The following is a 15,327-nucleotide window of genomic DNA, read 5'->3' as shown; positions in this document are numbered from 1 at the left end:
GTGGAGCCACACGCTAGCCGCTTCCCCATGGTGCCCTTATGTCCGGAATTTTTAAACATGTACATATCACCAGCATATATTATGATAACTCAGGCATGGCCGTAATTGACCGGCTATTTAAAGGGGAACTAGGGCAACAACCGGCCGCCATAGCCCCTTATTTAAATTTGCGTCACCCCAGGTCATAGAATTGTACCCATAATTGTCAATTCTTGAGCCGAAAGTATGGGGATGCCCCTCACTTGAATCGATTATGTTTTCGTGTTCTTAAATTCATGAATTTTCACCGGAATAATTATTGGCCATCGTGGCTTCTCAAACCAACTGCTTGAGCAAATGGTATGAAGGAACGGTTTATGATGCTTTAAATGAAGACGTGGCAAATTCAAAATGTGGGTCGCATTTCGAGCATCTTTCTGATGGAGTTGTGGAATCTAGTAGAGAAAATACGAAAACTCAGAGCTTTTATTGCTAATGGCATATATGTAATTTTCATGTTACAGCAAAGAACATAGCTATTTACTGCTGCTAATGGCATGCATGTAATTTTCATTATATCTATGTATGTTCTAGACTCCTGCTATATATTGGGCAATATCTTTCGTAGTTGTACCCTTGAAACTTGAAATCCTAAATCTTGTAACTCTGATACTGTTACAAATTGTGAAGAGATGGCCTAGTGTGGCACCCTAATTTTTCCCCTTTTGATTTTGAAAGGATTTTTCACGTAAAAATTAGTTTGTCATCTTCTCTATTTTTTTTTTTCTCTCAATTCGCGTTCCTAACACTTTCCCCATATTTTGTTGTTAGAAGGATATGCAAACCAAGAGTTTAAGCTGTTATGCTGTGTGGTGGACACGACATGTACATGAGTTTCCCCTGAAATTCCATGTGTAAGCAATGGATATATGAGAGTTTTTATACCTCCGTCTCACCTCTAAATCGAACAATTGACGATTGAGGTGAGATTGTTGAAGGGGAATAAGATCGGATAAGGATCCACTCACGCGACGTGACGTTAGTACGTTAGTGTCAACTTGAATGGTAGGATATAAAATTGAACGGAGGTCCTAATACGAAGTTGCGGGATGTTTATCAAAACACTTCACTTGTTGTGTGGGGACTATAGAGTTCGGCTTGCACAAGTTAACTGAAAATGCTGCATTAAAAAAAAAAATAAGAAATCATATATCGAGAATCAAGCATGTTATAGTTGTCAAGATTAACCGGTGCTAACATTGATTATTTTTTACAAATTTTTTGTAAGACGATTATTTCTCTTGTTTTTTTTTTCCTTTCGTTTTGGCCTATGAGGGCTTGCAAGTGACAACATAAAAGCCCTCACCAAATCTGGATGAGGGCCACCTCTCCCGCATTGCGACCTCACCGGCCAAAATAAAAGAAAAAGGAATGAAAGCAATAATAGAAAATTTAAAGAAAAGAAGAGAATTTTTTTAAAAAAAAATTAAAATGTTATTTAAAAATGCCAACGTTAGCCTCAACTATGCCATGTAAGATGGCCGATACCCAAAACAGTATGTTTCATCCAGAATTGATCGGATGAACTGAACTGGCAAAATATAAAAAGGTTTAGGACTAAATAGACACAATTGAAAGATTAGGACTGAATTGAAGCAATTACAATATGTCAAGATATATAGTCTCAATTCTCTTGTATTCGAAAGGAATACAAATAAAGATCTTGAGATAATTTAGGAAGCAACACATTATCTTAGAGAAACACTCCGCATATTTCTGACAAGTTGACAATTGGGAAAATTTCTCCTCCCTTCATGTGATCGGTAGAGAAGGAAGAGCAAGACCATCATTTATTCTTCATCAATCTTTCTTTATGCCTCCATCGTCTTTTATTGGGTTAATGCCTATAGAGGGGAGGAGAACAATATCGCTGCCAAAAGTTATTTACGACTCTCACTTTGGTGCCAAAAGTACTACCGGATCGCTCAAGTGCCAAATTAGAGACAAAATGATCACTTTAGTACCTTCGGCGAGAAAATCTGGCCAAAACTAATACATGGCATTTTGAATTACATTTTCAATATTAAGTGTTATTATTTTAAAAAATTTAAGTCCACATGGACTTCTAAACTTAAAAACAATTCAAAAAATGAAATTAGACTTAAAAAAAATAAAAAAATAAAATACAAATTTTATTTAAATAAAATGAAAAATTAGCTCAAAAAAGAGGATGCAGAACCAGGCGGCGAGGTTTTTTTCCTTTTTTTTTTCTCTAAATTTTTAGCTTTTTTAAATTTATTTTAAATAAAAAAAATTTCATTTTTTATTTTTAATATTTGTTTTCAATTTTTATCTTTTTTTTGGAATTTTTAGATTTTTTATTTTTTAAACTAATTAAGTTTGTACTTTTTAATATTTTTTTTAAATTTTTAGCCTTTTTTTTTATTGCTGACTGGATCTCCGTTGATCTACGTCAGCTTCAAAATTAATTAAAAAACATATCATCTTGGATTTTCGGCAATGCATAGCGGAGTTGGCAAAGTGATTCGGATAAAACTTTTAGCACCAAAGTGAGCACCGTATACAACTTTTGGCACTTATATTATTCTTCTCCCGCCTATTGAGACAATAGATAGTCGGGCAGTGGATAGCATTAGTTAAGAGAGATTTTTAACAAAAGAAAATCAACCATTTAATCAGCTTTTCACTCTTCCGCCACTTCTTACCTGCTTCAGTCTATTTAGGATTTCGCGAAATATCAAAAATCAGAATCTTAATCCTAACCCAAATGACCAAAAGCAATTGAACAATATTTATTACCCCCATTAGGCACACACAAAAAAAAAAAAAAAACGAAATTATTCAGTAAATAAAATTGTTTTGATGCCGAACCGCGTTGCAGAGATTAAAAACTCCATTTGGCATTGACTGGTACATGAGATTATCCACAATTGTTCAACCTAATTTCCTCCATTAACAATAGCTACTAGAACACTTTTTCCATTCTCTTTCCCACCACGAAATGCCACTTGACATTTGGAAACATTTACGTGGAGACTATTCAAAGTGCTAACAGTTTCACTCGTTTTGGTTCCCGTGGTGCAATCAAATCTGGATGGTTCAAACTCGAAAAACTCAAGACAATTCTCAGAAATTCTTATACAATCACTTCTTACTGAGACCTAACAAGTCTAAGAAACTTCTGAATTTGAAAGCTGGATTAGTTATGTTTAAATTTAATCTGGTCTAGCTAATTGTCCCAAGTCTTAGATTTCATGTTCCTCAAGACATGAATTAAGGGTAAGTACGACTGGCGTGGTGACGTTTAATAGATCACAACTTCTAGAATATCATTGTGCTGCAATACTAGTTAAAGGTATGTTTGTTTTGGGGAAAACTAAAAGAAAATACTTTCAACGGATGATTTTCCCATTTTAAATTAGGAAATTTATTTTCCTAATTTCAAGCATGTATAGCTTGTTTGACCGTAGATACTTTTTCGTTAACGAATCATCTTCAACAAATCAAAATCGTGAAATTTAGAAAAACTAATTCGCAAGAAATTCTCTCACTCAAACAAACACATCCTAAAGCGGGAGGCTTACACATCTAAGGTGTTAAACACAATCCGAACATGGTAAATGTCGTCTTTGGGAACCATGATGAAATTCATCTTATTTCACATTGATTAACCGATGCAACAACTTGTATCCGATTTTCCTTTTAAAAGAACAATAATGAAAAAAAAAAAGGAAAAGAAATTCAAGAAGTAAATGTGTACATGTAGCTCACCAAACCCAAAGGGAGAGAGCATAAAAGCTAATTAATATTTAAGCGTGATTTCTCGGACATGACCATGTGATTCTTAACTATAGTCAATTCATTTCGAAAAAAACTAGAATAAACTCTGCCGCCTGACAAGGACACAAGGGCTGTTCTCAGGGTTGGACGCATGAATTTTTTTAAACCAGTGGCGTTCCATTATTGTAAAAGTTCTAAGCAGTAATCCTTATCGTTTCGCGTAAATTAATGAAGTTCGAGAGCTTGTTCCCAGCTGAAGAGGCAAGGAAGGTTACAAAAACTTGGTAGCTGAAGTTCAATGAAGGCAACTAAAATAAACAAAACGTCTGCTGGCCTGGGCTCTAATTTCTTATTGGGTTGCCGGAAATTGACGTGGCAATGAAATTCTGATCTCGTCCCTTTCATTTTTTTTGTTTGGAAAATGATATAAATGATCCATCAACTTTAATTCAATGAGCAATGTGGTCCCTAAACTTTAATTTATTCAATATGGTCCTAGAACTTCAATCAGTGTGGTCTCCGAACTTTTATTTTATTCAATATGATTCATGGGCTTTCGATATATGTTCAATTTATTCCCGAACTAAATAAAAATATTCGATATTGTCATTCTATTAATTCAAATTCGGGGACAACATTGAGCATTTTCATATAATCGGGAGACTAAATTAAACATATATCAAAAGTCCATTGACCATATTGAACAAATTAAAAGTTCATAAACCACTTGTACATTAAGCTACGGTTCATGGACCACATTGAATAAATTAAAATTTTAAGAGTAGCATTGCACGTTGGGCCAAAGTTCATGGACCATTTATCTCATTATTCATTTGTCTTTTTTCTGTTGGCTTTTTGTCATATAAAAGATGCTGTCGCCTTGAGTGGAGCTTGGCGTGACGAATGACGCGTGACGTCATAATTGTGAGGTGGCTCTTCTTAATCATATGATGCTTCGCAGCAACTTACTTTCTCAAATCAAACTTCGACAGCCTTTAATCTTCTGCTGCCACTTGCTGCAAGTCCTATTTATATGGACCATTCGGCGGTTCTATTCCCATTCATTTAGTCATTTTGACAATCAAACTTCTTGGTCTTTGTTCTCTCTTTAGCAAAAGCCCTCCATGGACACAACAAGGGTGGACACTTCTCTTGATCTCAGGATCAATTCTTTCCAGAATTTCAGCAGCAATGGCATGGTGAGTGTAGCTCCATGCAAGGACTAGATTGTATGCTTCCCCTTTTTCTGTTTCCGGGGTCGGAGTTGCTAAGTTTACAGCGGTTTTTCTTTGATGCGTGTATTAGGACTTGCGAACAGATAGAGGCGGAGTTGCAGAAAAATCGCGAGAAGTCGGAACACTCCATCGAGATGTAATTTCTGTTTTGTGCATATATATGCTTCTTATGCCGTCGGTGCAATGAATATTTCTACTTGAACTAGACTTTTTTCTGGGTCTACCTTTGAAACGAGCTTCTGCTAGGTAGTGCTTATGATGGGGTTATATCAAATTTATGGACAGATTGGTGTATCCGCTGAAGAGTTCACCAGGATGAGCTCCGAGAACAAGAAGTTGACAGAAACACTAAATGTTGTCTTGCACGGTTACAACGCCTTGCAAAGCCGGCTGATCAGTTTGGCGAAGGAAATTTCCGCGAACGAAGTCGTGGAATCGAGGAAGAGAAAGTTTGAGGACTATATTGACCTGGAATTGTGGAGGAGGCCGACCGAGAGTGCGAAATCGAGAACCTCTGTAGCATATTTCCAAGTCGACGCAGCCGATACTAGCCTCGTGAGTTTCCGAAAAATTCACAACCTTAATCGAAAAATTTGCAGTACCCTTTTAATTAATTGATCGCTAAGCATGACCATCTTCTTTGGCTTTGGATTTGCAGGTAGTGAAGGATGGATACCAATGGAGAAAGTATGGCCAGAAAGTCACCAGGGACAATCCCTCCCCAAGGGCTTACTTCAAGTGCTCTTTCGCTCCTAGTTGCCCTGTTAAAAAGAAGGTAGCTACATGGAATTTAAAGGGGTTGATCTATTGACAGTGATGACAGTTTGAGCTCCACAGAGGCATACAGAATAGTCGGTACACATGAAAACAAATGGTTATTACCTAAAACAAGAGACTTTAATGCAGTGAAACCTCTTAACAACTCTGGTCTTGAGATAAATCATCTGTAATAAACGCGAAAATTTTATTGAGAGGTATTATAGAACAAGCGCATAAAACCCGGTCGAGTTTTTTGGACCGAAAGCGCATAGAGTCGAACACTGGAAACTCATCTTTAGGATACTCGTGGTGCCATCGCAAGCTAATCAACAAATCTCTTGCTTAACAATTTGAGTTTCACCGCATGGCATGGCCGAAAAAATGAATCCAGTACAGAGTTTGATCTTGCAATCATGTCAATGCTCACAGGTGCAAAGGAGCGTCGATGATCCATCTCTCTTGGTTGCTACCTATGAAGGCGATCACAACCATCGAAGCCCTTCTTCAGGGGCGAAACCCGCCCCTGCTTCGCCTCCGATCTCCCCATCGTCTGTGAAGCCATCCAACCACACCGCCCTTCTCGATTTGGTCCGACGCGGGTTTTCTAACCCGGTGAAGAAACCTAAGCAAGAAACTGAATTAGGGATGATGCCCCCGCAGTTCCTGGTCCAGGAAATGGTGTCGTCGTTGACAAGAGATCCCAACTTCACAGCTTCGCTCGCCGAAGCTATGTCGGGGGCGATGCTCGAACGGTCTCGCACGCCGAGTTGGTGAATGCCGGGAGCGGGATAGAGTGTCTCGAGATGTGTTTATTCCGGTTGCTTGTTTGATCATAAGAGTGGAGAATTCGATTGCGAATTTGCAAAATCAAAGCATAGTCAAAAGCGATGAAGAGAACAGGTTTATAGACTTTTTCCCTACCGTGACTAGATTCTATGTATGTTTGGACCAAGTACATGCTCTTGGCGCATGAACCCCTTCCAGGTTTAGTACGTCTGGAACTCTAAAATAAGAACATGTAATTTATAGAACATTATGTATGCGATGTGCAGTGTGAAAAAATAACAGCAAATTCGTGATTTATATATAACTTTGCTGTGAAGTACAGGGGTTGAAGTGAGTAAGATGGACCGATCGGGAACCGCTTAGATCGGACCGAACTAGCTAGTTCATGCGTTGGTCGGGTTTTTGGTTTCGGGGCGGAACCGGACCATCGGGACCGAACCGGTTATTATTTATTTATTTTTTTATTTCTTAAATATAAACCTAATAATTCACCGATTAATTTTTTTTATTTCTTACATGTAAATTTAATTTTAATTAATATATTAAAAGTTAAATCCGTGTTGCTTATCCTTATTAAAAATTCACCAATTTCATTTGACCACCTAAGAATCGGTCTAGTCTGATTCTTGATTGAGATAAGATCGGATCCAGATTCGATGACCCGTAGTAGGGGTTTAATATACCTAAGGCGTCTTTCAGCCCACGCATGCTCACAGCTTACAGAAGCAGCCCAATTTAGTTGACCAAAAAGAAAGGGGGACCGGCCGTTGACAAAGTCAAGCCTTGTACACCATTGTGGTTTTGGTTTCACAAGGGTCCATTAGTAGGCCATATTACATGGAAAAAAGGAAATGTCTCTCGAGAGTTTATTACTTTCAAGTTTCGACATGGATGAAAGCCTCCTAATGATAATATAAAGTGGACTTTTGAAAAACAAGAAATACTTTTTCAAAAAGAAGCACTTCACAAAGCCTCTCATAATTTTAAAAAAAGATCTGGCCCTTTTACTATTGAGCTACCATGTGTGCCCCGTTCAATGAGCCTCGGCCTCTCGTCAAGTCGAAGATACCCAGTAAGTTTAGGAAGAGAAAGAGGACCGAGCATTTTGTACATCTTCATAAGGAATCGATCCCGATTCGATACTATCAATTCGACTTCGGCGACTAGTTTGAATTAACATAGATTTGGTTCGATTCCTTACCATTGAGAAATCATCCAAGTCAGATCCGGTCATCATACAACATTAGGTTCGGTCTACTAAATCGGCTGACCGAGTTCAATTCTTAATTGCAGCAAAAGATCAGGTAGAGAGAGAGAGAGAGAGAGAGAGAGAGAGAGAGAGAGGCGATGGTTTCTACTTTTTTCCTTGATGATTCCGAGGCCCATTTGAGGGGAGTTTCGTGCTTTGATTGATCAACTCATCCTCAGTTTAAATGTTGCTTTCAACCAACATTGACTTCGTGCAAACTTTAACCAAAGACTTTCTTCTCTCCGCGACGTACGGCCGCCATTTAACTTTAAGACGAACCACGTACCATTGAGAAACGTTCGTGTCATCTCACGCGTCCCATCTTTAGTGGGGCTACTCTTGTTTTGTTGCCGCCTAGGAAAGTTTTACTTCTACCCCACCATCACCGGACCAGAGCATATTCTGGTCGTGTTAGGGGGATATTATTTTATGCTCTTGAGTCTTGAACCGTCTCTTCTCTATTCTTTCTCTCGTGTTTTGTTAGTCTTAGCTTTCAAACTCCTCTTGGTATTTTACATCACTGTGGTTTGGTACTAATCGGCCAAATTAAGAAGGAGTTATGGCATGATTCAAAGTCCTTGACAATAGTGGAGGGTGTATGTATATTGACGTCTACTAGAACATAAATGGTCGATATATAGTCAAAAATGGGTGGATAATCCGATTTATAAATGGATTTGAATCTCCAAGGTAGTTGGTCTAGCGTTAAAGGGGCCATCAGTTTTTCACAAAGTCACCAGCTCGATTTACGTCATGGGAAAAATTATCATAAGAAGTCTTAGGCATATTGTACTTGTACCAATTCGATTCGCAACATTTCAATCTAAAAATTTAGTGAACCTTTTGATGTTATACTAATGTAGTCTTGTCGGTTAATTTTGACCTAAAATCATTGACGTGGAAAGCTAATGTGCACAACTGTCGTTGACGTAGATAATTTTTATGTTTTTCATAAATAATTTATTCTTTGTTCCCTTTTTCCTTTTATTTTTTATTTTTATTTTTTCTTCTGCGCCCGACAAAGGGGTTTCCAGCCCTTGCCTACAGAAAAATAAATAAATAAAAATTATAAATAATGCAAAAAATATTGAAAAATTATAAAAAAAAAATATTCACGTCAATTCCAGCTATCCTACATGACCATGCCATGGAGTTAACTTTAACTTTCAACTACGTAAACAAACTCTAGAAAGAAAATGATCCATTAAATGGTAATTTACTTGTAAATATGAAGGATGAATGTGTATAATGGCAGATGAGTGATTATAGACTTATGACAATCACGAACTAAGGCTCCGTTCCTAAAAAAATGAGGCTCTTCTAGAAAATATCTTCTAGAAAATCATATTTTAAGAAAATGAGTTACATGCTTGATTATCCACTTGCCATCAAGAGCTATGAGTTAACATTAAATTTCAACAACGTAAACAAACTCTAAAAAACAGGATGAGCATGATCCATTAAATGGAAATTCACTTCTAAATCTGAAGGATGGATGTGTATAATGACAGAAAGGAGATAAGGCTCTCTTCCTAAAAAAATGAGCTGTATCTTGAAAATATTTTCCAGAAAGTCATATTTTAAGAAAATAAGTTGCATGCTTCATTATCCACGTGCCATCAAAAGCTATGAAGTTAACTTTAAGTTTCAACTGCGTAAACAAACTCTGGAAAACAAGAGGAGCATGATCCATTAAATGGCAATTTACTTCTAAATCTGAAGGATGGAATGTGTACAATGGCTGACATAAGTGATTATAGATTTATGATGATCACGAACTAAGGATCCGATCCTAAAAAAATGAGGTGTTTCTGAAAAATGTTTTCCAAAAAGTTATATGTTAAGAAAATGAGTTACATGCTTGATTATTTATTTGCCATCAAGAGCTATGGAGTTAATTTTTAATTTCAACTACATAAACAAACTCCGGAAAACAGGAAGAGCATAATCCATGAAATGATAATTTACTTCTAAATATGAAGAGTGAATGTGCATAATGGCGGACATGAGTGATTATAGACTTATGATGACCTCGAACTAAGGCTCCGTTCCTAAAAAAATGAGGAGTTTCTAGAAAATATTTTTCAGAAAGTTATATTTTAAGAAAATGAGTTATATACTTGATTATCCACTTGCCATTAAGAGTTATGGAGTTAACTTTAACTTTAAACTACGTAAACAAACCCTAGAAAATAGGAGGAGGAGGATCCATTAAATGGTAAATTACTTCTAAATCTGAAGGATGAATGTGTATAATGGCAAATAGGAGTTAACGCTCTGTTCCTAAAAATGAGGTTTTTACGGAAAATATTTACAATAAAGTCATATTTCAAAAAAACGAGTTATACGCTTGATTATCCAACTGTCATCAAGAGCTATGGAATTAACTTCAAATTTCAACAGCGCCAACAAACTCTAGAAAACAGGAGGAGCATGATCCATTAAATGGTAATTTATTTCTAAATTTGAAGGATGAATGTTTATAATGGCGGACAGAGTTAAGGCTCTGTTCCTAAAAAAATGAGGTGTTTTTGGAAAATATTTTTCGGAAAGTCATATTTTATTAAAAAGAGTTGCATGCTTGATTATCCACTTGCCATTAAGAGTTACGGTGTAACGACCCAGGTGCTACCACTATGTAATATTGTTCGCTTTGGGCCGAGTCCCACATGGCTTTGCTTTTCCGAGGGCCGCCTAAACCGCCCTCAAAAAACACGTTACACAGGGTAGGGGTGCCCAAGCCTTATAAGGCATCCTAAGGTCCCTCTCATATCTAATGTGGGACTTTTTGGACCATTCATTGTATGATTACATTCTCTCTCATTTCGGTGCATGGTTCGATCCAATCTTGTTCCTCCTCGCAATTTTAGAAGCCTGCTAGTAGCCGCTCCTTGTCCGAGCCCTTTGGCTTCGGCGTCTACTCCCTCCCCTCATCGGACCGGAGGTGTTATAAGCCCACTAGCTTCCGTGTGGCTCGTCCCCGAACCACACACCTACCGGTGGGAGTCCCGCTTTGATACCATATGTAATGATCTAGGTGCTACCATTGTGTAATATTGTCCGCTTTGGGCCGAGGTCTACACGACTTTGCTTTTCCGAGGGCCACCTAAATCGCCTCTAGAAAACTCGTTACACAGGGTAGGGATGCCCAAGCCTTATAATGCATCCTCAGGTCCCTCTCATATCCCATGTGGGACTTTTTGAACCTTTTCTTGTATCATCACATTCTTCCCCATTTCGGTGCGTGGTTCGGTTCATCCTTGTTCCTACTCACCGTCCTAAAAGCCTATCGGGAGTCGCTTCTTGTTCGGGCCCTCCGGTCCTGGCGTCCACTCCCAGCCCTCATCGAACTAGAGGTTTTATATACGGAGTTAGTTTTAACTTTCAACTGCGTAAACAAACTCTATAAAACACAAGGAGCATGATCCATTAAATGGTATTTTACTTCTAAATCTGAAGGATGAATGTATATAATAACATACGGGAGTGATTATAGAATTATGATGATCCCGAACTAAGGCTTCATTCCTAGAAAAATGAGGTGTTTCTTGAAAATATTTTCCAGGAAGTCATATTTTAAGAAAATGAGTTACCTGCTTGATCATCCACTTGCCATCATGAGATATGAAGTTAACTTTAAATTTCAACTACATAAACAAACTCTAACAAATAAGAGGAGCATGATCCATTAAATGGTAATTTACTTCTAAATCTGAACGATGAATATGCATAATGGCAGACAAGAGCGAATATAGACTTATGATGATCCCGAACTAAGGCTCCATTCTTAAAAAAATGTGGTGTTTCTGGAAAATATTTTTCATAAAGTCATATTTTAAGAAAATAAGTTACACGCTTAATTATCCACTTGCCATCACGAGCTATGGACTTAACTTTAACTTTCAACTACTTAAACAAACTCTAGAAAATAGGAGGAGCATGATCCATTAAATAGTAATCTGAAGGATGAACGTGTATAGTAGTAGACAAGAGTTAAAGGAGGAGCATGATCAATTAAATGAGTTACAAGCTTGATTATCCACTTGCCATCAAGAGCTATGGAGTTAACTTTAAATTTCATCTACATAAACAAACTCTAGAAAACAAGAGGAGCATGATCCATTAAATGGCAACTTTAAATTTCCAAAAAGTGATATTTTAAGAAAATGAGTTACATGCTTGATTATCCACTTGCCATCAAGAGTTGTGGAGTTAACTTGAACTTTAACTATGTAAACAGAGCTTAGAAAAAGGAGGAACATGATCGATTAAATGGTAGATTGCTTCTAAATCTAAAGGATGAATGTGTATAATGGCAAACAGGAGTTAATGCTCTGTTCCTAAAAAGAGGTGTTTACGGAAAATGTTTACCATAAAGTCATATTTCAGAAAAATGAGTTACATGCTTAATTATTCATCTACCATCAAAAGCTATGGAGTTAACTTTAAATTTCAACAACGTAAATAAACTCCAGAAAATAGGAGAAACATGATCCAATAAATGGTAATTTACTTCTAAATTTGAAGCATGAATGTAAATAATGGCAAACAGAAGTTAAGGCTCCGTTTCCAAAAAAATGAGGTGTTTGCGGAAAATGTTTTCCAAAAAGTCATATTTTAAGAAAATGAGTTGCATGCTTGATTATCCACTTGCCATCAAGAGCTACGGAGTTAGCTTTAACTTTCAACTACGGAAACAAACTCTAGAAAACAGGAGGACCATGATCCATTAAATGGTAATTTACTTCTAAATCTGAATGATGAATGTATATAATGGCAGACGGGAGTGATTATAGACTTATGATGATTCTGAACTAAGGCTTCATTCCTAAAAAAGTGAGGTGTTTCCGAGAAATATTTTCCAGCAAGCCATATTTTAAGAAAATGAGGTACATGCTTGATCGTCCACTTGCCATCAAGAGCTATGGAGTTAACTTTAAATTTCAACTACCTAAATAAACTCGAGAAAGAAGAGTAGCATGATCCATTAAATGGTAATTTGCTTCTAAATCTGAATGATGAATGTGTATAATGGAATACAAGAGTGATTATAGACTTATGATGACCCCGAACGAAGGCTCTATTCCTAAAAAAATGTGCTGTTTCTGAAAAATATTTTCCATAAAGTCATATTTTAAGAAAATGAGTTAGATGCTTGATTATCCACTTGCCATCGAGAGCTATGCAGTTAACTTTAACTTTCAACTACATAAACAAACTCTAGAAAATAGGAGGAGCATGATCTATTAAATGGTAATTTATTGAAGGATGAATGTGTATAGTGGCAGATAGGAGTTAAAGCTCCATTCCTAAAAAAATGAGGTGTTTTTGAAAAATATTTTTCAGAAAGTCATAAATTAAGAAAATGAGTTACAAGCTTGATTATCCACTTGCCATCAAGAGCTACGGAGTTAACTTTAAATTTCAACTACATAAACAAACTCTAGAAAACGGGAGGAGCATGATCCATTAAATGGTAATTTACTTCTAAATCTGAAGGATGAATGTGTATAATGGCAAATAGGAGTTAAGGCTTCGTTTCGGGATAAGTACATGATGAGTACCATAACTTGTGTACGGCGTTTACTTGAGTGCCATAACTTTCAAAACGTTCAATTAAGTGCCATAACTTTTAAAAATCATTTACTTAAGTGCCACGTCAGAGCAAAATCGTTTACTTAAGTACTACATCAACTTTTTCGGCGTGCCACGTCAGCTTTCTTGCCTGCCATGTCATCTTTCCGGCATGCCATGTCAGCTTTTCAGCATGTCACGTCATCTTTTCAACTGCCACGTTAGCTTTTCCGGCGTCCACGTCAACATGGCACTCAAGTGAACGATTTTTGAAAGTCATGGCACTTAAGTGAACATTTTGATAGTTATGGCACTTAAGTAAACGCCGTAAAAAAGTTATGGCACTTCTAGTGTACTTTTCCCGTTCGTTTCTCAAAAAACGAGGTGTTTTTGGAAAATGTTTTCTAGAAAGTCGTATTTTAAGAAAATGAGTTGCATGCTTGATTATCCATTTTCCATCAAGAGCTATGGAGTTAACTTTAACTTTCAACTACGTAAACAAACTATAGAAAACAGGAGGAGCATGATCCATTAAATGAAAATTTACTTCTAAATTTGAAGGATGAATGTGTATAATGACAGACGGGAGTGATTACACACTTATGATGATCCCGAACTAAGGCTCCGTTCCTAAAAAAGTGAGGTGTTTTCGGAAAATATTTCTAGAAAGTTGTATTTTAAGAAAATGAGTTACGTGGTTGATTATTCCCTTGCCATCAAGAGCTATGAAGTTAACTTTAAATTTCAACTACGTAAATAAACTCTAGAGAACAGGAGCATGAACCATTAAATGGTAATTTACTTCTAAATCTGAAGGATGAATGTGTCTAATGGCAGACATGAGTTAAGGCTCCGTTCCTAAAAAATTGAGGTGTTTCTAGAAAATATTTTCTAGAAAGTCATATTTTAAGAAAATGAGTTGCATGCTTGATTATCCACTTGCCATCAAGAGCTACGGGGTTAATTTTAACTTTCAACTACATAAACAAACTCTAGAAAATAGGAGGAGCATGATCCATTAAATGGTAATTTACTTCTAAATCTGAAGGATGAATGTGTATAATGACATATAGGAGTGATTATAGACGTATGATGATCCTGAACTAAGGCTTCATTCCTAGAAAAATGAGGTATTTCTAGAAAATATTTTTTGGGAAGTCATATTTTAAGAAAATGAGTTACATGTTTGGTTATTCACTTGCCATCAAGAGCTATGGAGTTAACTTTAAATTTCAACTACGTAAATAAACTATAGAAACATGAGGAGCATAATCCATTAAATGGTAGTTTACTTCTAAATCTAAAGGATGAATGTGTACAATAGCAGACATGAGTGATTAATGACTTACGATGATCCCGAACTAAGGCTCCATTCCTAGAAAAAATAAGGTGTTTCTGGAAAATGTTTTCCAAAAAGTCATATTTTAAGAAAATGAGTTACATGCTTGATTATCCACTTGCCATCGAGAGCTATGAAGTTAACTTTAATGTTCAACTATGTAAATAAACTCTAGAAAATAGGAAGAGCATGATCCATTAAATGGTAATTTACTTGTAAATCTAAGGTATGAATGTATATAATGGAAGACATGAGTGATTCTTATGATGATGCCGAACTAAGGCTCTGTTCCTAAAAAAATGAGGTGCTTAGATGTTTTCCAGAAAGTCATATTTTAAGAAAATGAGTTACATGCTTGATTATTCACTTGCCATCTAGAGCTATGGAGTTAACTTTAAATTTCAACTACGTAAATAGAATCTGGAAATAGGAGGAGCATGATCCATTAAATGGTAATTTACTTCAACATCCGAAGGATGAATGCGTATAATGACATACATGAGCTAAGGCTCTGTTCCTAAAAAAAGAGGTATTTTAAGAAAATGACAATAAAACTTAAAAATGATGTGAAAAATATTTTCAGCCATTCCATTTGAAAAATCGGA

General features: G+C 36.5%; 1 protein-coding gene across 2 annotated transcripts; it reads left to right on the top strand.

The window, feature by feature from the left end:
• Nucleotides 1–4,820: 4,820 nt before the first annotated feature.
• Nucleotides 4,821–6,860, top strand: LOC115736189 (probable WRKY transcription factor 60). Of its 2 annotated transcripts, XM_030667748.2 has the most exons (5): nt 4,824–4,979; nt 5,086–5,151; nt 5,301–5,570; nt 5,674–5,790; nt 6,204–6,860. In XM_030667748.2, exons 1-5 carry the CDS (start codon nt 4,905–4,907, stop codon nt 6,546–6,548), a joined length of 873 nt encoding a protein of 290 aa, XP_030523608.1. In that variant the 5' UTR covers nt 4,824–4,904; the 3' UTR covers nt 6,549–6,860. The 2 variants fall into 2 exon arrangements, with proteins under 2 accessions (XP_030523609.1, XP_030523608.1); XM_030667749.2 differs by lacking the exon at nt 5,086–5,151 and having other exon boundaries at nt 4,821–4,979.
• The last annotated feature ends 8,467 nt before the right edge of the window (nt 6,861–15,327 follow it).

The sequence above is a fragment of the Rhodamnia argentea genome, chromosome 4, assembly GCF_020921035.1.
Source record: "Rhodamnia argentea isolate NSW1041297 chromosome 4, ASM2092103v1, whole genome shotgun sequence".
In the NCBI taxonomy this organism is placed as follows: Eukaryota; Viridiplantae; Streptophyta; class Magnoliopsida; order Myrtales; family Myrtaceae; genus Rhodamnia; species Rhodamnia argentea.
The sequence above is the reverse complement of the archived record's forward strand: the minus strand, read 5'-3'. Positions and strand labels throughout refer to the sequence as shown.

What these genes read in the sequence shown, in the direction of transcription:
- LOC115736189 (XM_030667748.2), top strand. Translation starts at nt 4,905, where the DNA reads ATGGACACAACAAGGGTGGACACTTCTCTTGATCTCAGGATCAATTCT. An exon ending in ACGCAGCCGATACTAGCCTC is followed by an intron (nt 5,571 to 5,673) that starts GTGAGTTTCCGA and finishes TTGGATTTGCAG; the next exon opens with GTAGTGAAGGATGGATACCA. An exon ending in GTTGCCCTGTTAAAAAGAAG is followed by an intron (nt 5,791 to 6,203) that starts GTAGCTACATGG and finishes CAATGCTCACAG; the next exon opens with GTGCAAAGGAGCGTCGATGA.